The 26,510-nt window shown below is 44.7% G+C and overlaps 1 protein-coding gene across 1 annotated transcript in view; it reads left to right on the top strand.

Moving 5' to 3' along the window:
* Positions 1-26,510, top strand: part of LOC142571532 (kin of IRRE-like protein 3) — a 231,932-nt gene that overhangs the window by 73,278 nt on the left and 132,144 nt on the right. Inside the window, exon 2 of the mRNA XM_075679963.1 lies at positions 23,760-23,931. Within this exon, the coding sequence (XP_075536078.1) occupies positions 23,908-23,931 (24 nt within the window). The 5' untranslated portion in view covers positions 23,760-23,907. The remainder of the gene's footprint in view (positions 1-23,759; positions 23,932-26,510) is intronic.

Genomic DNA, 26,510 nt, shown 5'->3' with positions numbered 1-26,510 from the left:
AAGATTAGGGTCGCTAATCAATTTATTTTCTTCTTATCGTTAGCTTTCTCAGATGGCATGCCTGCGTGACAAAGCGTCCAAGTTTCGTCTCCTTATGCATCGCCTGAGGGCCCGGGAGGGATAGTTATACCAGCGGGAGGACGAGAAAAGCACCCCAAATAATGGCGTCCCCAAAGCGTTCGGTAGCCGGCCAATGCATATATCGCTCGCCATCTCGTGGCCGCCTGCCTTCCTTTAATTAAAACCTGATCACCGGCTGCATTACGCTTCTGAGCAGGCAGCTGCTCGCTAAGTCCGAGCAGCCACCCACCCACTGCCTAATTAGGTCGGCCGCCTGGACTCGGCGTGGTCTGCTGGTCACGGCTATGGACTTTCTGTTCTTTGTCTCCCAGGCGCTTGTAAGCTGTCCTTTCTCGCAAGCTGCCTGTATGACGAACTCAATTTAGGACCACGCAGAAAGCGTGCGCATATATTGGGACGGAATAAAAGTAATAAAAATAAAGCCTTTCATGAGTTCTCCACTGTACGCAGTATACATAGGCGACATCTTCAAACTTATTAGCGCGTACGTTCATCCTTTCGCTATACTTGAATGCGCTCGCGTGTATTCTAAACGTTCGGTCATTGGAAAAGCCATAAACAGATTCCTAGTCAAATACAGACGTTGGTAGTTTTCTTGTAAGCAGTGTCGTCATTCCAATGTCATTATTGCAGAATCATTGCTCCATCTTCGTTATTGCTTCTTCTCTATTCCATCGCCGTGATGACATCATACAGCCATCGTCAAGCCACCAGGGTCTTGCAATCGTCGTCATTCTGTCGTAGTCATTCCGGCGTCATGATGCCATCGTGTTTATTTCATCGTCGTGGCATTCTAGTGTTGTCATCCCGCTGTCGTCATACCGCCGTCATCAGCTTCACTAACAGTCGTTGGCAGTGTGTTAGTTATCACTAATGGTCTTTTCAAACCGCGTCAAAAGGAAATTCAGAGCATATTGCACTGCTTGCGTTCATGAATACTGTTGTCGGATTTCTTTGAAGAAGATTGATGTGAGAACTATCCCTAAGCCCTGATTCTCTATGGGCCGAATGAGCTTTCCAGATACGCTGGCAGCCAGATTACAATTATCGAAAAGCAGAATTTACAGCTAGTAACTGCCACGTACAGCTCGTCATGATATACCACCGGGTGCTGCCTGTGAAGTGTAACGAACAATATTTTAGGATATCTAATAATATATTTGTTTTGGTTGGACGCTGAGATAAAAGCGTGCTCATTTATCGTGTAAGACCAAGGCGTAACTAACGCAACAATATGCACATGGCGGTAAAGAGATACGATGCTCCTGTGTTCCCGGGTGGTGACTCTAACATGAAACAGATATTAGTTTTACTCCACTCAAGTATGCGAAACGCGTTTACGTGCTAGTTTCTCTTCAAATATAAGCACAATACGTTAAGTCCGCACGTTTGTGTACACAGTTTTATGCATATATAGTAAGGCTCACTGTGGCTGGAGCATCCTAAATAATGCACAATGCTTGCTTCGGATGTAAATGCTATCACGCCACTCCAATCATCAGGGCGGTCGGCTAGCTCTTATGCCGCTCTCGATGACTGAAACTTAAAGCTGGTCAATATTAACAACTCTGTCGTTATTTATTTGTCTTGTTGAAGCATTTGCAATCTTCGTCTTTGATTATTGCGCGCATAGCTACTCTCCACAAAAGAAGGAGATATGAAGAGCAGCAACAAAAAGCATGTGTCAATGTTTCTGTAACTTACATCTCCTCGCGGTTCTTTATCGACTGCCAATTGACGAGTTCTTTGGCCTATGCTGGAGGGACATGTCTGCGCCACCGTGCGGTGGTTGCTCTCTGAGGTGATTTCATTACGTATATTCACTAGCCCTCGTTTATATTCACCAAGCTCTGAAACTCGCGTAATCTCTTTCAGTGTGGGCGTGTGTCACCTTTCACCGCTCCTCGTCACTGAATCTTAAGACGAAAGTCTTTAAGTGCCTCGTTGCAATGGCTTATACCGCGCCCCCCCCCCCCCAGGAATGTAGTGAAGTGAAGCAAAAAATATCATCATCAGGAATGGCTCATACAACCGTAAGGAAACAAAGATGCAATGCCTGAATATGAATCAAGGAACGAAAGAAGAGAGGAACGACAGCAAGAACGAGAGGACGAAAGAAATAAAGAACGAAAGAAAGAACAAAGAAGGAAAGAAGAAAGAAAGAAACACGGAGAGAAAGAGAGAACGAAATAAAGAACGAAATAACTTTTAGTTAGTGCATTAGGTGCTGGCATGTGTCGTTGAGGGGTTTGACCTACAGCGCCATACGGTAACTTCACACTGCGGCTTGTTATGTCTTGCACGAAGTCTGACCCTTCTGATCGCATAACTTCATGCATTACCACGTGTGCTGCAGGCTTTCACCTTCACGTGTTACAGGAGTGTAACATGTTGGCGAACTGTTATATTTAACTTTGCTGCTGTTCCCATTTTCTCCTGTTTAGAATAGGCGTACGTGCTCTTTAATTCACTTCTTGGTGTCCACGGCGTTCATGTGGAAGTCAACGCTGGGAGTATTCGTTTGAATAGGTTCACCGAGCCACGGCGCAATTAGGATGGTTACCTCTTCTCCACATTCTTCTTCAACTCTGTCTAACACTTGTATATTGCTCTCTCCATCATCGTCGGTATTCCACTCTAGAAGCATCGTTAAGTAATAAGTTGGACTTTATATTCCAAATTCAACAGACACAAGAAAAAGAAACCCTGCTTCAATAAAGATCCGTTCTCATATGCAAACCAGTGTCCAGAGGTCTAATTGCTCCCGTTTAGAAACTTTATGGATCTTGTGCACTGCGACTCACAAAGTCACGGACGGAAAATTGTGGCTTAATTTGCTCCAACTTTCACAGACGAGAAAATTGCGACACCGGAACATTCGGTGTCGCAACTAATGTTCACGGTTAATTTACTCCGGCACTCTTCGCGACAGAGAAATACGCAAAAATCGAACGTCTGGCTGACGGAAAATTAATGACTCTGAGGTGATTTTTTCCTTCTGTTTTAAGTTTTATCGCAATGAGACGAGACAGCGTAAGAAAAGGTCGGCCAGCCAAAGCTGTAACGTTAGCGCAAAGCTTCTGAAGAACCGTAAAAGCGCCGCTAGGGTACAGTTTGTTTCATTTGACGAGTGTTTGCTTCCAACCAACTTGACGTGGTGGGCCTTCGAATTATTCAGAATCGACTTGGGCAGATGCCATTTCTCCATTACAGAAACTGCAATTTGGCGTCTTCGCTTCTGGCGTATAGATAAATCAAACTAACCGTGCAGACGACACGACTGTGATAGCATCTTCAAAACTGCTCCAGCTTTCCTGGCTACGCTGTAAGCCCCTCTCAATTTGTTAATGAATGGAGACGAAAGAATTAGGTAAGTATGAGCCTTGCTAACTCTCAGTTTGTAATTTCTTGTTCTTTCCAAATTGTTCTACCATAGCTGTCATTTGCGAGCACTTGCTAAACATCGAAATCGAGCGAGCAAACTGCGCCAGGTTCTTATAATTACCCCTGACCCCATCCTGAGTTCACCATGCATATTGCGTAAGTCACTGAAAAGTCGGTTTAGCCATTAGTGTCCTAATTAGCACCAAGTCATTTTGCAGCCCTGCAACTCTTATTTATTTAGTGTACCTTGCAGGCCCTAGTTGAAGCATTCGATAAGAGAGATAGGCGTGGAAGTGAAGTGGAGAGCAAACACTGACAAAATTTACAAAATATAGAAATGTTTTATGTAGTGTTGCTTGGCGCATACGTAGACTGTGGATGCTCGTAAGCGATCGCGTCCAAATAATCATTTCACAATGTGGCGCCGCGTGGCGAAGCCGGTGAGATTAACGCACATGCATTACCGAAAATGCGCATGCAACTGTGCTGATTACACTGCCCTGCCGACATGCATTCAGCTGCATGCAAATGAAGAGTGCATGATTGTATGCAGTGAACGTGCGTATGAAATGACAAAAGGAGAGCTTTTTTGCGCCGGGAATCCAATGACTAAATGTCTTAATAGACACTAATGGGCTACTTGGTGAGCCATGATACTGATGAAGCAGCTGACTTGAAACAGGCACGTTCGTGCACGCATGAAAGGGGAGATACACATGCGTGGTAAAAGGATGCGAGCTTCAGTGAACGTTGTCTAATGTTAAAAAAAAAAACATACCGAAGCAATGTCGCAATAAACAGTCGATTTAACATATTTAAAATAAATATTGAACATTTCCGAGATCGTGACATCATTAGAACAATACTGTCCATTAACAAATATGGAAGTTCAGCTGAGAAAAGGAGGAATAACTATTTTCCAGTACTGGCATGGGTTTTCCTTTAGGAATGTTATCAGCGTGTGGTTATAGTAGAATTCACTCTTATTCTGCATTTTAGTCTTTAGATTGTGTCTAAGTGATATTAACAACAAAGTTCGCTTCTGTCATCTATGTTAAATAATCTTGATAGGGTCACAAAGGAGGTGAGGCGTATTCTAAATGAAGCCTTATAGTAGTTAAAGGACGTCAACTGAGACGTTTTTCGAAGATTCTAACGTAGATTCTCCGAACAATTTCGATACATTATAGCAAATTGTGGTTACATGGGCAGCTCTTGGTAGAATTCATATCGGAAATGACACTGAGGTGCTTGTATGATGTAATGCGGTACACTTTATCGTGCATTCATCCACGCGCACACAGGTCACTGTAGTACATCGTGAGGAAACACTAATTACACGGATATTACCTGTTAATCAGAATTCAATAACTTGCGCACTAGAATAATAGCTTGAATTATGTGACCTATTTGCAGCACTTCAGTAACACTCAGCATTGCTCAGTGTGCCCTGTGTTTCGTTTCCAATCAATGGGAACTAGTTTTGTTAAAGTTTTCTTAATCGCTGTTGATGTTCTGAAATTTTCTTAAAATTCTGGTCGGAAGCGCTTCCTGCAGCCTTTACTTGAGCTCCTTCTCCTAGAAAACAAACAGTACGTCCACAATGAGAAATCATTTAGTGAAAATAAAGAGTGTGGATCAGGTTGAGTGGCGTATTTTTTTTTCACAAGCGCTACAGACTAATTTTGGCGTTGAAAAGTACGTAACACTCATGAATGGGCATGGAAAGTCTGAAAATTATAGTTTGGGCAACCTTCGTGCCGTCAGAACGATAATGTATGCACTTTGGCTGTGTTTTTCTGAGCGTGAAAGAAGCCTGCGAATACACGCAAAGTGCCTCGAGCGGCGAGTTGCGCGACATATGTACATGTGTTTGCGGGCCTCTTTCACGCTTCCAAAAATACTTTTGCGCAGCACGTCTTGAGCAACAGAAAGCTGTATTGGGAGTGTTTCATGCTGTTTGCAATTTTATAATTGACACTTTTCATCTAGTTATAACGTTTGAGAAGCTGATAAACAATTAAGAATAATCATGTAATTAGGCGGAATGCAAAAAATAACCAGAGTATCTCCAAGCGACGGCAAACAACATTACCATGGTTCTATCCAACTAAGTGGCATTTCAGCATTTTTATAGCTTGGTACATGATAGTTGCGACACCCTGTATATAACAGTATGAGGATTAACAATTTCTTTGTCTTTACATTAGTATGTGACCCTCTTGTGTAGGTTCCTGTTGTGCAAAGTCGAACCTTGTTAAAGCAAGCAAACTAGGTGGCGTTGATCCTAACAAAATTAAGACTTTTGATATATCTTCTACAGTCTGTAAGAAGCACTTAATGGCGCATGCCTCAGCTCCTGTACGTTTATGCAACACGACTGGCATCAGGAGTAACTTAGGAGTTGTGGATAAAAGGAGTGTGTCCCTGAATCTTAGAAAACAGCACGTGTGATACCTATATTGAAGCCTACTAAAACTTCTCTTTCTCTTGTCTTTTCGTCTTGTGAGTCTGACGAGCTGTTCTATCGTGGTGTGAGCAAACAGAAGCACTTACCGATCACATGACAGGATTTCGAAGGCGGCGGTGCACTATGGATGCAATTGTGGATATCGTTACATATGTTGAACCTGAACGAGCTAGGGGAAATGTCACAATAGCGTTTTTTTTTTCAGACACTGAACGAGTCTTTGACACCGTTGGTCATGGCCATATATCGTGCGGCCTGCCAGACATGGCAGTCGTTGGAAGGGTGCTACAGTTGATATTCAACTTCTGGAATGGCAGATGAATATTTATTCAAACAAGCGAAAGAAAAAGTTCCTCTCCTAATCTGATTCAAGGAGCCCCACAAGCAGTGTCTCAAGTCCGTTTCTCTTTAATTGTGTGATGGTGAATTTACACGCAAAATTCCAACTGCGTTGCACTACTCTATATATGCGGATGATGTTTGTATTTGGGACTCTGGTTCAAGTACCAGCCCTGCTCAATCAACTTTTGATCAATCAGACGGCTGCGCTGCCTTTTACGAGAGCATACCTTAAGGATTTTCAGCTGTGTCTTGAGGGACAACCTTTAGACATAGTGAAACAACACAAACTTCTGGGGGTTATACTATACAGACAACTTTATTGGAATTCTCACATTAAACCTCTCGAAGAACAATTAAACTCAATAATAAACGTTCTTCGCCTCGTATCAGGCATTTACACACATCCGTACTGAAAGTACATGATGCACTTCTAACTACACCTGTTCTGCATGGAATCTCCCGTTCAACTGAGGAGAGACTTCAACGATTAATAGCTAGAAGTCCTAGAGTATGCTTAAGCGTTTTTAGAGCAACCTGAAGCTCCTTAGTAATTGTAGAGGCACGTCATCCTCCATTTCCTATTATGAGGACGGTTGAAATTTTTCGACACTACTTTCGCGTTTCAGTGCAGCACAAAAGGCACCCACTAAAATTTGCACATATTGAGAGAGACATCAATACGGTGATCCAGGTGCACAAAAATCTACAACCACCTCACGAATTTTGGCTCTCAGATATCTTCTACCATTCATGGCGACTCCTCTCTCCAAGAAGCAAACTTTCGTTTAAAGGAATTCTTCGCAAACGAGATATGTTTATGCTAGCAGCACAATAACTGACGTTAATGAAGGGAAAATCGGACATCCACCCGTTCGTAGCAATTGCTACGCAGGAAACCCATACGGGTTCCTCGAAACAAAAGCCTCGCAGTTGAAGAAAAATTCGTCCTGGCTCGTGTCGGGCTCGTTACTTGGTCCTGGACTAGGACGAATTTTTCTTCAACTGTGAGGCTTTTCTTTCGAGGAACCCGTTTCCTCGAAAGAAATGGTGGAAACGGTGGAAATGCTTCGTCTGCCGCTGCTGCTAAACGAGTGGCCCGAGCAGAGGCTCAGCGCCGCAGACGAGAGCACCCTGTCGTTCAGAACCAAATTATTTGCAATAATATATCACGAATAGAAAACACCTAAACAGGTGCGCTCAAAATTCGCATTAGGGAGTATCGTAATTGTCAGTGAAATGTTTTTTTTTTGCTTTTTTTTCTTGTCATTGACATGTTTTGATGGTATTTCAAAAGACTGATTTTCGAATGAAGGTCAGTGGACAAGCAGACAGTGGCAAGACGCATGCGCTCTTCTATAGGCTTAGATTTAACAAGATATATCCGTTAAATGGATTCCTGGCCGCGCGACATTACCTGAAAATGAGAAATTTTGAAGCTCAGCGCCCGTTCTGTGGTATGTGCTCTTTTTCTCCTCGTATTTAGCGCTGTTTTATGAACAGTGTGTAAATGAGGCCGCCGGCGTATGCTTTGGAAACAACCCTCCAATAGCGCGGACCGCCCTGATGCTCCTCGTTCTGCACCCCCGATGGTCCCAGACTATGTAATTTCGCCTGAAAAACCCGCCTTCGTCTCCAGGGGAGTACATCAATTCAGCAGCGCTCAGTAGTCAGTGGCTTGACCAGGAAAGAGTAGGGAATATGGGGTGCAGGCTTTGTTTGGCTATGGCACTATAGTGGCTCACATCATCGACAGTTTAAAACATCGAGGTGACCCGGATGACCCAATGGACCGACCAGTTCTTGGCCCATTCGCCATGGAGCTCACGCGCCAGTATACGTGTGCAACACCTGCTATGGACTTGCCCGGTAAACGTCATTACTCGGTGTCGCCCCCCGCCCCCCCCCCCCCGCTCCAAGGGCATTCAGTACCCGATATTAAAATGGCCTGTAGTAATGGCTATGGTTCATTATATCGCGCGCTACACTTTTATATGTAACAAGTAAATTTAGATATCCCGTTATGAGACACGCGATACTTTGCCCTATTCCTTCATATAGACTTATGTATAAAAACGTTTTCGCAACAAATTAGAATCAAGCAAACAGACACGCGCACACAAAAAGACGCAAAAAAAAGAAACGGAGGAATTACGCGGGTCACATGAGATCGCCGAGTGCTATACGCAACTCAATTACCAACTCGCCCAAACTCTGAACTTGCTGAATCAAAAACCAAAGTTTCTGCTCGTTTTCAACTCATCTATAATACATGCACGATGGAAAAACGGTGCCAGTGATTACAGTAGTATGAAGTCCCATATATGCATATTTTCTCTCCAGAACGCATCTTGCGGAATGAGTTTTCCTCGTTGTTACTCTACTCCTGAGCGAATAAAGAAAAATAGAAGTATGAGGTTTGAAGCTTATGTTTGCATAAGCGCTGCTACATCTTCTATCAGAAATGAGTGGGTGATGTTGAACGTAATGCAAATGCGCCAATCATACGCCTGTCTCCTCAAAACGTAAACTTACCGTATTCTCTGACGGAATTGCAGAGAACGAATGAGAGCATCGGCCTTTCGGCCATAAATTTAATGATGACTCGTCGCCGCATAAACGAGTCCTGATCGTCATATCTATCGCCTTCTCGCGACAGAAATAACTTATGCGACGTCCTTCAGCAACCTTATATTAGTCTTACCGAAAACGTCACAGCTCCAAATTGGTACCCGCTTTATGCGAATATTCCTGTCGTGATGTTTTCAGTGGACCAGAACGTTTCATCGTGGACTCGATAAATAGTCAATTGACTCCACCTGAGCCCACAGTAGACGGAGGAAACTCATGGAGAAAAAAGAAAGACGAAGCCTCGGTTATTCCATGAAGCAGCGTTAGTAGTGCCGGAGTGCAAATGAGGTGTTACATTAGGCGGATTCTGATCAGGCAAATCCAATGAGGAAAACGGAGCAGAATGAACGCCTCGCGAACGTCCGTGGCTGATACAAGCGAGTCCGGAGAGCCTCTTTGGAGCGAAGGAAATTGCATGCGTGGAGGAGGCGAAATACCGGTGAAGAAGCCAAGAAAACGAAAAAAAAAAAACTGCGCCGTCACCGCTCCCTTAGTCCCGCCCTTACCATCCACCCTTTCTCCGTGCAACCACCGCTGGTTGCTCATGCTATACGCTCGGCGCTCCCTACCTCCTCCTGCTCTCCCCCCTCCCCCTTACTTCTCCTTAGCGACAGAAGTCGAAGAGGAGCAAAATGTGGCGAATACTCTCCACATCGTCTCCACGGAATCAGGTCACTCATGAAAAATGCAGCGGGCCGCGTGCGGCTTCGCTCGGCGCACTGAACGTGCGCACTCTGCGACCGGCCGCGAAGGCGCCCGCGGCCATGCTGAGACTTCTTCTTGTGCTCGGTCGCTCGCTGCAGCAAGAAACCTGCGGAGAGAGAGAGAGTGACGATAATAAAACACATTGCAGGGTGGCGCAGTTCTTCGCCTTCCTCTCTCCCATCTCGGAAGGAATTGTAAACCTTGCCGCTGTCGATAGAGGATAAGAGGAGCAACAAATCTGAGGAATCCTTCGTGCTTGGATGCGCGAAATGATGAAACGAAGCAAGCACAGTAGATGCCCTCGTTATCCCTGACAGCCGACAAATGATGATGCGGTACAGTGTATAGGTCTTGCTATATCGCAAGTCCTGCACAGTGTGACAACTAACTGATTTAGTGTATCGCCTTTATCGATGTGTTTCAGTAGCCAAAGACATACCGGCTAGTTCTGAGAATTTGAGCATCAGATACGGGTCGGTTACGGATGTTGTACGTTGTACAGCTCTTGAAAAAAAAATCCGGCAAGGCTATTTCATGTGCGCGCGCAGAGTAATTAATGTGCCATAAGGTCAAAAAGAAAAAAAAGAAGGAACAAGGCAAATGTGTGATTTAGCTATGTGCGAAGATGGCTGTAAAAGTTTAAGAATGCGTATTGTATCAGTGCCATAGGATTAAAAAAATATAATGCATGTGCAAGTGTATTTCCACGAAGTATAACGCATGGCCCTGCGGAGTAAAGAGTGGTACATTTGCGGTAGTTGTATAATTTACAAATGGTACGTCTCATTCACAGTGTCAGTACATAACACAACTTATGACCTTGAACGCCGTTCTGCTGCACAGTGTGAGTGATCCTGCCATTCTTCGCGATCAGCTTATTGTTCATACAGCGAACATCGTCGCAACAACGTAACTGTGGATTCAAGAAGTGCTTCTCTTACTGCTTAGATGGGGATTGGTCGTGAAGAGATGGCATCCATGCCTGTATTTATTCGCATAACTGTAACACCTATGAAAGCGTCCATTTTCACTCACTTCCACTGGGACTGTAGCACACACGTCGATTTTTTTAATGGCGTAATGTAACAGTAGCAATCGACGTCGTTAGGGGACACCGACTACTCCTGGTCACTTGGCAAAGAAAAATGAAACCACAAACTATGTCGGAAAACTTTCAATACAATCACGAACTCACTCTGCACATGAGTCCAGGAGATCACAGAAGTTAGTCGAATAGGAAGCCACAGAAGGTAAACATGTACAGTTCCGTAAGGAAATTTATGTACTTGAAGTTTTTCCGATAACACATACAGAAGATTACAGTTTTTTCAGAATATAGGGCGATACGCTGCTCCACTTATATAGCATAACACATGACTACTTGTCGTACTTACTATAAGAAAGAGAAGAAAGGGGGCTAACCGAGGTGCCCGATTTTTTGTTAATCATATCATCAGAAGCCTTTTGTTGGCTTCTCACGATATGATTAATAAAGGTCGCGCCACTCCGTTAACGCCCTTTCTTCTTGTTCTTACATAAAGAGGGTCTCGAACCCGGCAACATTGATGCCTTCAGGTAGCATGTGCGGGCTTACTGACCAGTTGCCTTCGCTCAAAAAGATCACGTACTCGTGACACCTGCGGCAGAAAGGACGTTCCATATCCGCCGTCAAGGTTTTATGAGTGGTGGCGCTGGCTAACACTCCCAATGTTAGTTCTAGTAGTAACACATAAATACCCAAGGAAGTGGATGGGGAAACCGCGCCGCGGTAGCTGAATTCGTTAGAGCATCGCACGCGTAATGCGAAGGTTGTGGGATCGTACCCCACCTGCGGTAAGTTTTCATTTCATCCACTTTCATTTCCATTAATTTATCATTTCTCTACTTTGATTAGTAAGTACAAGTAATTTCCCTTATGTATTCCTTGGGTCTTTGTTGGCTTCTCATGATATGATTACTACAAAAAAACTATTTTGATTCATTTCTCTGTGAAATTAGCAGGCGACAGAGGCTGGACTAGCCATGCGCTGACCACCACCAACGCGTTGATGTCGGGCTGGTTAAACGCGGCGTCTGCAGTGAAAAAATTGGGACGCCTAGAAAAATGCCAACAAATTTAGGCGATTCAATCTTTGAATGTTACGTTTCTTTACCAAGCTTTGCTTCAATGTAAGTGTGGATGCTTCACGATGTCACAATCGTAATTTGTCCATGCAGCTAGTACAATATTGAAATTTCCCGCCCCTTGAAATCAGCTGGCTAGGTGGCATATGCCACCACCGTGTTTTAAGTTTCGCAATAGCGTGCTTATATCCAGACCCTAAACACCACCATCATCATAATAGTTAGAAAACCAGTATCTTTCGCCTTCATTAATTTTTTCGCAAATATGCCATTCGCAGGAAAGCCCTGCACGGCTGCTCATGGGGAATAAGGCACACCGACCCACCTCTGACCCATGTCTCAGCGAACGTGTCGGTTAAAGAATCTGCAACTTCATTGCAAGAGATGGCACTGAGTAATTGGTCGCGTCCCACGCTCCCAGAGCGCATTAAACGAGAATAAATTTTTCGCATGCAAGTGCTGAGAACTCGATGCCTGACAGCAGGACGGGACGTGTTTTAAATCTTAAATTTCCTGGCAAAACACGTGAAGCCCATCGCTCGCGAACGTCGAGCTCAAATTTTCAAACTTTTCGATCCTCTACGCGTATTGCGCTTCTGTCGATCGCTTTGTTCGTTTTTCTATCTCGAATTTCTCCGGCAGGTTCCCTATACGTTTTCCAACCATCATGCTCGAGTGTGTTTGGAAGTGTCATTGCTCGTCCATATCAGCGAAGCCCTGCGTCCCTGGCGTCCTCCGGAACCATTTGTCCCGCTTCCCGTTTGCTTATCTGCGAGGACGTACGCACAGCTGAGCCAGCGCGAGATGAAAAGCCCCGTTTCCAAGACGACGTCACGAAAAGGCGTTCCGCGAGCGGTGCCAACTGAAAAACAAACGCAGTTTTTCGTTGGAGTCGGATGGGGCGAAAAGCGATTCGGTTTGCAGCTCCAGTGTCCCTGCGTTCTCCTTTACGCTAACGCTCTGAACTTCGTAAACAGGAAAAAATAAAAGAACACCATTTCTTACTTCCGGCATTTTTGTTTTCTCAGCCCGACCGTAAAAAGTCGTATTTGCATAGCGGAGCGTCTTGCAAAGTTCATGTTTTTTCTGCCTTCTTTCTTTTCTCTCGCTGCGTTATCTTCTAAGGATCGATTTCACTAGAATATTCTAGGACCTCATAGACATGGATGCTATTTTGTTTTGCAACCGTCCAACTTCCATGCAGACAAGCACCCCAATTACGACTAAATAGTACAAGATTCATCATGGATGAAACTCGTGCTTAGTACAACAGTCGCTGAACACCGCGATGAACACCGCGCATATATAAATAACCGACGATAGCTTTTACGCGCAGAATTATTAAGCTGGACATCTATAACACAATTTTTTTAGGGAGAGGTTTGGTACTTGGCCCCGGCATATTGAAGGTAATTATTCTTCTCAGAGTACCCACCAATAGGACAATAGCAAAAAGTAAATCTGTATTCAGTGCCGAGTAAAAGAGGGAACACAAACAAACTCTGACTGTAAACTTGAGAGAGAGAGAGAGAGAGAGAGAGAGAGAGAGAGAGAGAGGAGGGAGGTTAACCAGAGGCGGGTTTCCGGTTTGCTACCCTGCACTGGTGTGGGGACTTGTAAAGACCACAAAGAGCGATAGGAGAAAAACAATGGAAGAAACTTAAATCTTCAGTCAGAACTCTGCTCTGAACCACATCGAGCATGTAACTTGTTGCGAAGTAAGTGTGGTTTATAAAAGTCGATCGACGTGTAGTAAGCTGATTCTCGGACAGACTAGACGCATATGTTGAATCTTGAAGATTTCATACTTTTCAGGATAATTTCATGACTAGAGTGCATGCGTTGCTTGAGAACGCCAAGATTTTTGCGGAAGCAGCGCGAACAGCGCATACGAGAAGTTGCCGAAGCTTCTTATAAGAAAGTGTTTTCATATATTACTGCGTGTATGAAGAACAAATTTCATTGGCAATTGAATAATTAGCGTATTGGCTGCCCTTGTCAAATACATGTTTATCTTTCTGTTTCATTTCCTTGCTATGCGCAGACTCATCAAGATGTTTTCAATACAGTCTTCTGATGCAATGAAACGTTTCAGTACATATTTGTGCCGCGTTTACTTGGCCCCCCGCTTAACACAAACTTCTTTCTTTGTAGGGAATGAGACCTTTTTCATTTTGTTCTTGGTTTTTCTTCTTGGTTTGCATTTGTTACATTAGGAAGTTTTAGAAAGAACGTTCCCAAGTGGCTTTGCGTACGCAAGAACCCAACCATCATTGTAGGCCCTTTGCGTTCTTTCGCACTCTCTTTGCGTTCTTTTGTAAGCTCGGTGGTTTGGTCGCTTATAACATTGGGTGCGCGATATCTAAAATACTCTATTAATTTGTAATTAGTACGACCCCCTTGTTCTTAATGGTTCTTTTCTCTTCCTGCGTCTTTTTTTTTGTTACTGTTCTGATCCTAGAGCCACACTCTTTCTTTATCGTTGCCTTTTGTGAGCTGCCATCACGTTCTTTCTTTCCTCCTTCCTTTTCGTCTTCTAATGTTTCATTCTGATGCGTCTGTATTCTTCCTGAAGAGCAGGCGGCCGTTGCGCCTCTTTGCGCGGCAACTGCCGGCCTACTTCGTACCTATTTCCTTCTCTCTCTATTGCATATGTGTTTTGATATACTACTACTACTTTTAATAATAATAATAATAATAATAATAATAATAATAATAATAATAATAATAATAATAATAATAATAATAATAATAATAATAATAATAATAATGTATCGCCTCGTTTGTCCCTATCAAGACGAATGGGAGCCAGCTAAGCTATATAAATATTCTACTACTAAAGTTTTTCTAACTTTCCACTTTCCCCTGCATATGGTAGCAAACCAGATATGTGCATCTGGTTAGCCTCACTACCGTTCTCTTGCTTCAGAAAAGCATATGTTCGCAGAATAGCATTGAAGTGCGCTATGCTTTTATGCTTAGCAAATCGCTTAAGGGAAAAAGTTTCCTTTTTTTGGAGAACTCGTTCCTATAGGTAACCGCCCTTCGGATATAGCTGCTCCACTCGCTGTTTGAATCAGCCGAGATCGCTGTTTGTATCTCGATGTTCGCAGCTTCAGCACGTGGCTTGGAAAAAGAAAATTCTGCGTCTGTCGTCGTTCGCCACGAACAGGGTGGATGGCATGCTGCCGCAGGACTCCTCCGGCACGGCAGCGCACGATGCACGAAGCGAGACTAATGTGCGCGCCGGAGAGCGTCTCCGCTTGGTCGCACCGCTCGCTGTCCTTGCGTGTAGGCGTGCGTGTGACATTTATTGGGGGTGGTGCGCCCGGGGCCCATCGGGAGCATCCGGCCGTGACACCATGGAAAGGAATGAAAGAAAAATAAAGAAATAAAAAGGGGCTTTCGTGCCTATTGGAGAAAACAACGCGATGCGCCTGACTGCATGCGCGCCGCCTTCAGTACACATTTGATTTTTTAAAGGTTTCTGGAACATATCCCGTATGCATTCTTCGCATTACCCGGCGGTTCCTCCAAATACGGAGGAATGCGGTTCAAGTGCCAATGTTGACTACAGAAAAAACGCTTAACACTTGTTTTCTTTTCATGAGCTGGAGAGACATAATTGCTACCGATTACGGCGAGACGTGTAGAACGCAGCTTTCATGCATACGAAGCCATTGAACGGGGTACGCTACCCTTGTGCTTAATTCTGGCTGATTTGTGTCGCCATTGGGACGTTATGATAGGTCATGCACGTGGAAACAAGAGTGCGCGAAAAGAAAACACTAAGGGCTGCGACCTGACACCGGAACTTGACTCACTGAGCGATAGTTCAAATAAAAGTTATTTTGCCCTGATGCTGTAGATCACTGTTATATTATCATTCTTTTTGTGAAGATTAGTTTTATGCACTATCACGCACGGGCACAACATTAAAAGAATTGCGAATTTTTATTTGACCAACAGGTGTACACCCTTAGTTTTGGGGTGTACACCCCACAAGGGGGATTTCTATAGCGGCTCAATACACAAAGCTTTTAGCTTGAAAATACTTTCTGCAGTAGGCTGGCTGCATTAGCTGATTAATATGTCTAGCATTGGGATTGGAAGGCATCAGTGGCTCAGTGGCCTGGCTAGTGTGCTACCCCACCCCTGCCCTTGGGAAAACCCCTGGCTGGCATCTGTTCTTAAGGATAGCTCTATCTTAATATATTTTTTTGTAAAAATGGCTCAATGTTCTGTTCCTGTAGTCAGCTTCTATTTCAGTGGCGATCGCTGATAGAATTTTTGCAGTTACAGCCAGTCCAACAGGGCGGCTACAGAGCAGTCCAACGCTAGGTGTCTGCGCTGCGAACGGTACGACATCTGCACTCCCTAAAAAAGTCGTTCTCATACATTTGGCAATTCAATTATGAACTTGAAAATTTTGATTCCAAAGTGTTTTACTTTTAAGAACGCGCTGCCGAGGTCTCTGCAGCGGAAATGCTGGCTTTGGAAGTTTTAAAATAGTAGTCTACATCGCTTCATTTATGGGCTATAAAAGGAATAAAACGAATGAAAAAACTTAGAGGACGCTTAAGCTTCGCCTTTAAGAGTGGAAGACGATAACACTTAAAGAATCATGACTCTTTCTCACGCTTTCCTGCTACTGCAGCTCACGTAACCGTTATGTTTACCGGGAAACGCCGGCGGCGAATGGTATGCACAAAGACGAACTTTCTGGTAGAATCGCGGCCCCTTACGTGGGCCGATCCCGGAGGTAATGCAGAGCCGCACCAAAAGAATTACATCATTTTCAGGTTCCTGTTATTCTGTCACACTTTTAATATTTAATTCTGTGAAGGTTTAGCACCAAAGGCATGCGCTGTCGGTGTATTGTTCCATGACATTTGTTTGCGGACTGTCATTCTTAAAATTTCGAGGAACAACTTTGACAAGAATGCAATACAACGTATGGGCAGCTTTAGTGATAGAATTATGTGGCAATGTAACCCCAATATAGCGCATGTCATATATCAAGGCGTGGCATACGTATACTATATTCGCCCCCCCCCCCCCCCCCCCATTTGTCAATCACGCACAACTCTGCCGACGTCGACACCAACAACGGATTTTCTGAGACACGGGGCCCTTAACCCTATTGCATAAAGCGTTGTAGGTGCTGAGCGTTTTAAATTGCGACAAGAAAAATTACGGTATATGTGGCGTTACTATAGCAAAGGTCTACATCGAAGTGACCAAGAAATATATAGAACGTGTTGTGAAATTCCGGTGGAAATAAAGAATTACGCATATTCAACGCACATTTGTAATCAATTTGAAAATAAGCATTAGTCAAGCGGTGAGTATTACATCCTATACAACTAACGGCGATGCGTACGATTGTGCTTACTTTCGTCTTATGCAGAAATCTCATGCAATCTTAATTTTTGTTCACCACGAGGTCACAACATTAATTTGATGCAATTCCTATGTTTGTCACTGCTCTGCTCACAAGCTAACAAGATACGACATGTGTCGAAATGCAAACACCAGATAAGGTGGATGCACAGCTTGAGACGCCCACGCAACAATGTCACAAGGACGCTGGTCATGTACGATGTCTGTCGAGTGGAGAATGGTGATGACAGGTACAGAGAAGTACAGTGCATATCTCGCTACGTTTCAGGATGCTGTGCCTCTTGTTTCACAGATTCAGATAATCATTCTGGTTCGTTAGCCACGAAGATTTTAATCCGTGATTTCTAATGCGCCCTTAGTTTAATCTAGCTAAGTGACCGTACTTTGTGTTTACCTAAGCACGCATATGTGACTGGACTCTGTGTTGCGGTTTGACTTTTGTTTTAGCGTGGCGTTAGTCTACTTAGTGTGACTGGACTTTGTGTTTTTTTAATTTAGAGCTGTCTTTCAGTGATAGTGTGAAATTAGTGTACTTATGTTGCCGGAATTAGTGTTGTTATGATTTCACTACTTTAGTTACAATTTATTCGTTTTTTTCATCCATATGTGAAAAGGAGTAGCCGGCGCCAATTAAAAGTGACATCTCCTAAATACCATACAATAACAGAAAAGTGGACACCCACCAAGTGGCTAAATACCGAATGGCTAAATCAAGGAAAATGAAGTAAATCAAAGAATTTCCTGAATATAATTGCGGTACTCAATTAAATTCCTACATTAGGGAGATAAATCAATTGCTAAACCAGCACACACCATAATACAAAAGAGCGCAATGTCTGGTCTCTGACTGGTTGTTCGGCACCTACGCACTGTTTATTTTTCTAGCTTCAGATGTTATGAATGACGCGGAGTAAGGCCCTATTGAACACGAAAGAAATCTGCTGCTAGAGGACGTTAAACCGGCGAGACGAATGGAAGCATACACGCAACTACGATGTTGTTGCTTATGCAGCTCTAGATCGCGATTTTCTTTTTTTTTTTCGCGAGCATTACTCAGCTTGTATACATGCAATGTCAGCAAAGTGGCTTGAACGGCTGGGAAAGCTGCAAGTGAGAGCGGTAAATGCGCGTGGGAGCGCATTCAGCTGTGAAGCGTGCGTCTCTTTACATGTCAAATATTTACACAGACAGGGTTAATAATGCCCCGGGTGACGAAATAAACAGACGAGCAAAAGAGATAGAAAAGTGTATGCCTCACACCACACGGTTTCTTGCCTTTGCCCTCCGAGGACGGGATCGATAGAGACGTGCCAATGTCTTTACAGGACGTTTCCGATGCAGGCATGCGACGCAGTGTGTGTGCGTGTGCGTGCGTGCGTGCGTGCGTGCGTGTGTGTGTGTATGTTTATGCAAGGCCGATACCCCGTTCGTCGTGACAGGGAACGCCGCCGTGCTGAGGGAGCAACACGACCGCCAAGAATAACAGCGCCTGTCGCAGCTCAGGAATTTATAGATCTCCTCTGGGACAAATGGGTGCTGTTAGTATTCATATACCGCGTCCTGCGGGCAGCGTCTGCTGGAACGTGCCCCTTCCAGCATACCACCGCCACCAGTAGGTCAGATTGGCCGGGGCCGGTGTGATTCAGCTGGGAGAATCCGCCCTGCAAGTCTACGAACTACGACGAAACGATGAAGCACTTCAATTTTTGTTTGTACTACACGCGCTGATTGTTCAAGTCAAATGATATGTAGTCGATGCGTAGTTCTCGATTTTTGTCTTTCACTCGGGGAAATAAATGTGCAATGTGGAAAGGGCCACGACTTACTCGAGATAAGTTGCAATATGTGACCGACTTAAGTAGCGCGGGCTAGCTTTCAGAATAGTTACATGAAAGTCTTTTCAGGTAATACCAATTTAACTAGGATATTCGCGGAAACTCAATAGTTTCCGAGAACAGTGCTCGCTTCTAGAAATTTTTGAGTGGCGATTAATGCTCGTCTTTGCAATGAGCCATGTACCGAAGATCTTCCTGAGCCTGAAGGGCCTGCGGTCTAAAGTAATTAAACCATGTGCTAAGCTTAGTCTGTGGGTATCGCGTCGCGGAAGTTCTAGCAGAAGATGCTGTACATTCTCATCCGCGTGGCCACAAGTGTATTACGGACTGTGAGTTCTTGCAATTTTATGTAAAAAGTGTTTTGTGTACGCGGTACCGAGCTCAATACGGTGAATGAGTGTTTAAAAGGCTCCAGTTGTATTTATTGTGAACGGAATTTTGAATTGAAACCATGGGTCAACGTGAAATAAATCTAAAGATTTTGAGTTCTGATCAAACCATGTCGCTTTGCAACCACAGGCTGAGATCTGTCTATGTATGCGGCGCAATTCGCCTTGTGTTAGAGAGAGACCATGTGTGGCGTTATTAACATGCGCTTGTCCAGTTGCCTTGTCTGCTGCAACAGTTCCAGGGATATTGCAGTCGCCAGACATCCATTGAAACATTATTGTGCAATTTTTTCCCTTGCTTTTGCGAGTTCCTTTGGTGTCGCGTAAACTAACACCATATTTTGCGAGTTGTCGCCATGAAGTGAAGACAAAGCCACCTGCGATCGATTCACAAAGAATGACCCTTTGTTCCCCTTTTTGTGTTCAATTTATGTATCGTAACAAAAACAACGTTGCAAAAAGCTCAGCTGTTGTTGATGACGTCGTCTGCGATAGTTTAAACGTATGTATTTGGTTCAATTCCAGAATGACAATGGCAGCTGTAGAAGAATTTGTCTGGCAAAAACCACCTGTATACGCTTGAATATAGTCAGGGTAGCGAAAGTATATCTGGTATAACTCCAGTTATTGACGTAATAGTTCTGCAGAAGTCCGCAAGGTGGAGAGAAGTAATTAAAGGGAAAGTCAGACATCCACCCATTCGTAGCAATTGCTACGCAGGAAACCCATTTCTTTCCAAATACAAATGTCTTCGGCATAGATCGACAGCCTAACGGTGCATGGAAGGATGTCGGCGAGTCGAATCAGTGTTAGATTGAATAGCGTTGGGCTCAGTGCTCCGCCCTGAGGCACCCCACGGTTACTGTAATGCTGGGAGGTTGGGCCATCCGCGGTAAGTATAAAAAAGGATCTCTTATGCAGATAGCTACTAATCGAGAAACAGATCTTGCCGTCAAGTCCTACTGCCTCTAACGTGTTGAAATCGCTTCGTGCGTTACGTTATCGTACGCTCATTTAACATCCAGAAACAGGGCAGCAGATAATCTTTTGCAGGGCTTCTGGGGTCCGGGGTAGATTACTAGCATATACGATAAACAAAATATAACGACCGGCCGCCCGCTTCTGGGCCATACTTGGCCCTGCGCCACAAAAAACCCCATATGAATCATCATCATCGAAAACAACGAACAAATGTCGAAATTTTCGCATTAGGTAACACCTTGAAAAGTTTCGTTTCGATCAAGTGTTCAATTCTTTTCTTCGCATAATTTCTCAAACGCTTTTTTTAGAGGTATATGAATAATTCTCGCAGTTGTAGATTTGCACATTCGAGTACATTTGCAGTTGTATTGGTTCCTCATAAGTATCCATGCCTAACTGGAATAAGCAAATTATGATTTTCACGTGGAAGAGCATGCTGCATCCCCCAGCCCTCCATCTTGAAGGGAAAACTTAAGACATGGCATGGCTAACGTCGACTGCTTTCATGTAATTGTGTGTCCCTGACACTCTGCAGGCATCATTGCCATAGGACTATCTGCGCATATCTGGCTTTTACAAACAAATACGCATATGACATGCCACGAATACACAGCTTCCCAACATTCCTTCTCCCTTCCTTAACATTTTTTTTCTCTTTTAGTGCTTTAAAAGGAGGAGGAGGAGTATCGCTAGCTACCGGTGGACATAGCTTTGCAAAATGTGAAGTTGTCTTCCCTCCCTCACTCTTTCTTCCGATGCGTGCCACTCGGCGATGAAGCAAAGCTTTGGATCCCTTTCGCTGTTTGCTTCCGCTGTCGTCATCCACTGCCGTCCTTTATTTCCCTCAGAGAGCTTGCCCGAGAACCGAGTTGCGGTCGGGTTCCACGCAGGGCGGAAGAAAAGCCTCTTCGTCGTGAAAAAAAAAATGAAAATAAGGAAGCAAGGGTTTCGCAATAATCTAGGCCATACAAGAATTGCTGTCTAGATTCTTCATTTCGTGCAGCTAACTTAGCGGGCTCGCATTTCTCGTTTTCTTTTCAACTCCTGGAAAAGCATCATCGATTGTACCGCGCTTTTGTTTCGGACTCGGGTCTGTTTCCGGATCTTCTCATCCCACCGTTATGCGCGCCAGAAACCCTGAGACGCTTCCGTTTCTCAGACTCTCCTTTCTTATGAGTCTTCGAGTGACTCAATCTTCGAAGCGTCAGAAACATTGGCCTTGATGCTATAGACAGGCGGAAAAAAAATGAAAAGAAAGCAAGAGGCCGACTTATGACCGTAAGGCTCAGGCAGCTAGCAGTTGCGCTAACTCCGGGCTTTTATTTTCCCATTGCCCTCGCTTGTTTTTCTGGACACGCCTTCCTCACGTTCATTGCGAAAACAGCTTTCTGTGCCTCGACCGGCTTGCGCCGGTTCCAGCCTGAGACCGTCTCTCTGTCCGCCTCTGGAATCCTCCGTCCCTTACGGGACACTGGAAGGAGATGGAAGCCGGGCAAGAAGCTATAGTAAGTATTGCGTCAACGAAAACAAATAAAGAAGGGCAAGAACAAGAGCCGACTGGAAAACTGAGTAAGACGCAGCAAAAGGGCAGCGCGACCTGTTATTTCTGTGTTTTGCCGCATTCATTCAATATCCCCGAAATCCGTTTGCCCTCTGCGAGCGGGCCGCGAAGTCTTTCACACGTCATTCGCAGCTTCTTTCTACACCTCCTCCCCCGTCGTCCATAATTTTTATTTTCCAGCTGTGTTTTGGCATTGTCGTTCCTTTCGTTCCATTTTCGTTTTGTCATATTCGCTTTACTTTCACTTTCCTACTGCGTCGTGTATGCTCTTCACTCAAAGGCGTCCCCGGTTCCCTTTTCTTGCCTAACGGAAGTTTTACCTGAAGCCATGCGGTATCGCTTCTGTGCCTTCACTTTGCCATTTTTTTCTGCAGCCCTGTCTAGAAGAAAGGCGGGTAAATGTTCCTTTAGACATTACGCGTATATATGTATGGTGTATACGGACGACACACTGTCCTATTTCTGACCTTTTGCGGAACACCTTCCGCACACAGATTTGTGAACGCGGCTGAGAAATGTTTAAGCGAGTTTTCTTTTCGTACGGCTTCTTCAGGAACCACGATACAAATATGACATCCTTCGACGGTCATGTATATCTTCTTGGAGCCTGTCTTGATAATTCGGCTGGCAAGTCTGGCTTTTCTTATGCAGTTTTTATACCAGCACCTGAATAAAAAAATTTCCTAACGTACAAGGGAACAAGGTTTGTGTGCATCATAAGTGGCCGCATTTTTTACTGTTCGAGTACTACACGCGTTTTGCTTTCATCGCTCTTTTGTTCCCTTGCTCAGTTTTTCTGGCTTGAGAACGCACCCGAGAACACGTTGCTTAAAAATTAAATTATGGGGTTTTACGTGCCAAAACTACTTTCTGATTATGAGGCACGCCGTAGTGGAGGACTCCGGAAATTTTGACCACCTGGGGTTCTTTAACGCGCACCTAAATCTAAGTACACGGGTGTTTTCGCATTTCGTCCCCATCGAAATGCGGCCGCCGTGGCCGGGATTCGATCCCGCGACCTTGTGCACAGCAGCCTAACACCATAGCCACTGAGCAACCACGGCGGGTAACACGTTACTTGAGCTGCATGTAGCGGCAGTGCGAAGGCAGAAGGTAAGAGACAAAAAAGAAATGAACGCGACGATTGCCGAACTAACATGTGACTAAAATGACCATTGATAATTGACTGTCGTCAAAAACAAAGATGTACATTGGGCGTCACCCTTGTGTAGAGCGCGGGAACGGCGGCCTCTGGGGCACTCCTGAGGCAGCCAGCGACGTATACCGGCAGCTGGTGGCCACGTTTGGGCCCAGCAACTACTGTTAAACTTCGCTGGCTGACTCCTGAGCACCCCTGCAGCCACCGTTCCCGCGCTCTACAGAAGGGTGACACCGAATGTACATACATACATACATACATACATACATACATACATACATACATACATACATACATACATACATACGTACATACACACATACGTACATACGTACATACACACATACGTACGTACGTACGTACATACATACATACATACATACATACATACATACATACATACATACATACATACATACATACAAACATACATACATACATACATACATACATACATACATACATACATACATACATACATACATACGGCGGAATATTGCATAGGCGACACATGCTATTTCTCCTTTCTCTCATTTGATGAGCCAGAAAGCGTTTTGTCTTCGTGCAATTTTTGCACCTAGAATGTGTAGTGAACCATGTATTAAATCAAAATGAAATTAGCTCATTTCCTTTGTAACTGTCGCCGTTCGTTTGCGCTAAAATAAGCTACGTTCATTTGTTTCACTGTGTTTTGTAGGTCCCTGTCTTCAGCCCAACAACTGACTGCCTGCGCGCGAACTGCCATGTCTGAGGTTTGCTGAGGTTCCCCATGAGTCACCGCTCTCTTGAGTGCCAAGCCAGCGTCCCTTCCCACATCCACCTAGCTCTAAACCGATCCCTTGCGGATGCGTCGCCATCCAACGACTACGGTAAGAGGCAATCTATAAAATATGGATCCATATAAAAGTGACCTCTGCTTTTGAATTCTACGCTTCTCGGAAATTTTGCGGGCAAATCTTGCGCATGACACTGGCAATGTTGCTTGAATGCATGTACTGAAGAGGAGGAGTACTTGAGCTTTTCCGTATGAATCAGTGAAGAGTATCACGGAGATCTAGAGATTTCATTAAGTTTCAGCAACAACAACACTTATCTCTAGCTCAGTTGGTCGTACATGTGTATTGTATATATTGTCACGGGAATTCAGGACTACACGAGGAAGAGACAAAACCGTATATTACAACATTTACAGGCTGCTACAAAAGCAGAATGGCTGACAGCATCTCACGCGGCATTTGCCGTCTTCTTTCTCTTCGCGGAGTGAAGCGGTCCTTTAACGGCGTGCTCATGTGCGATACCTCGTAACAATATTAATGAACTAATGTTGGCAAAGCAGAAGGGCTAGTAGTTGTCTAATTGTCTTATTATCAGCCTTTAAAGAGCACCATAGAAGAAGACGCATGCACCTAGTGGTTAGCAGATGTAGCGCGAATCACAGCGCAGTGCTTCCAATATTCTCAGCCCCTTACGGATGCCACCTAAGGCGAAATAGTTCTCAAATTCTGGTGTTCGCGTCCATTCCGGCAACTGCTAATGGCGCCCTTTTTATTGCGAGATCATCACTTGGCTCATTGTGCGACCCTGCCGTCATCAGAAATCCGGGGCATAAAAACGGCACAGAAAGTGCGTGACCTCCATCCAAATAAAAAATAAGTCGCAGTTTCGCCCGACAGGCGAAGCATAGATTGCTACAGCAAATTTGTAGACAGGTACACGAAGTAATGATAGTAGTTGTATCGGCCGTATAAACATGGAAAAATTCGCTTACTAACTGAATCGATAAGTATGGTGTCAGCGCGCGCAACCAACATTAACACATCACATTTAACGTGCCTTCAATGCACGGGACCAGGGCGTTTTTACATTTCCCCCATCGAAATGCGATCTCCGCGGCGCGGGTTTGATCCCGCGACCTCGTGCTAGCAGCGCAACACCATAACCGCTAAGCCACCGCGGCGGGTTTGATATCGCAGTCGAACGCGCCAAGTTTCTCGACCTGTGGGATTGCATGCGGGAAATGCTTAGGCATGTTCTATTCCCACCGCAGGGCCATGTGCCTGTGGTATAATGGTAGGAGCATCGGGCTAGTGTACTAGAGCTCCTCTATTCGAATGCTGCCACCAGACAATTTTATTGATGTTTATTTATTCAATATAACATACACACATATAGTGATATTTGAAGTAATCCTGTCGACTGCGCCATACATGTCTGAAGCAAATGAGCTAGCTGAAAGGGCTATCAGGGACATCGAATAATACATTCGCATGCATCCAGTATCCCCAGGTGGTTGGAAATGTTGTCTAGAAGCAGCAGTAGCTCACCACAACCGCTCGTATACAACTGGCCTGGTATACATTCCTCTATTCGCTTCTATCGGAGACAACCTTGTCTGCTTGCGGATATAAGCCGCGGCATTGACAAGAACAAACTGGAGTCTGTGTTGTGAAGCTACTAAGTGCAGTTTCATTACAATATTTATTTAGGTGTGTTACGCTTTGTGAAGAAGATTACTCACTGTGAGTGGTATACGCTTTCGCTTTGCGTCAGAATTTGAATGCCAGCTGGCGAGATATGTTAAGCGTGTTCTTGTTCCAATCGCACAGACTGGTGCACAGAACCAGTTGTATTTAAGACTTCAGGTTAGACAAGTTTGCTTGCTGGAACGAATTGTACCAAAGCTATGCAGATCCTCTTAGCTTGTGCCATCGTTTTCCCAGACGTAGCGGCCATGGCACTACCTGTCCGTGCGGGGTTCCTGCAGCGAAGCACCGAGTCCCTCACATCGTGTCGCACAAATCGCGCAAACATCCCTCAGCGTGCTAATCCATAATTAGCCGAGAAGCTTCTGTGAAACGCTAATTGCACTGAAGCAAGGAGGGCAGGCATACGCGCCAAGACCACTGCGTGATACAGATGCAGGAACAATGCTGCCGGACGCCGGCTGCCGCTACTTTGTGCCAGGAATCACTCGATGCACTGCTCACGACTATTCGTTGGCAACCGGTGCACCTGTGGTTTGCCAGGTTCACGTCCCCCTAAGTGCGCGCGCACTTGGATTAGTGGCCCGAACGTGAACCGCAGTTCACCGTCCAAGAACCACAGAGAAAGCTTGAAGCAACGGTGACTTATAAGCGTCGACCATGACTGCCGGGGTGAAGTCACCGGCAGTCATGGTCGATGACGGTAGTCATGACTACCGGGTGAAGTGGACGACGGGGGAAATGGACGGGGGGCATGGAGACCCAAAAGAGGAAAAGCTCCTTTGTGCTCTGGCTGGAGAAAAAGGTCATAAAAGTGCGGAAATGCGAGAAAGGATTTTCCTTAGATTTTTCAAGCCCCGAGCACGTTTTGCTGCAATCTCATGTTTCTTTTCGTATGTATTTTTATTCTTGCCCTAATGCCGGTAAAAATGTGAAATAAACCATGTTAATTGTACCTTCGGCAA

This window comes from Dermacentor variabilis, chromosome 2 (genome assembly GCF_050947875.1).
Source record: "Dermacentor variabilis isolate Ectoservices chromosome 2, ASM5094787v1, whole genome shotgun sequence".
In the NCBI taxonomy this organism is placed as follows: Eukaryota; Metazoa; Arthropoda; class Arachnida; order Ixodida; family Ixodidae; genus Dermacentor; species Dermacentor variabilis.
This window is presented reverse-complemented; position numbering and strand designations above follow the sequence as displayed.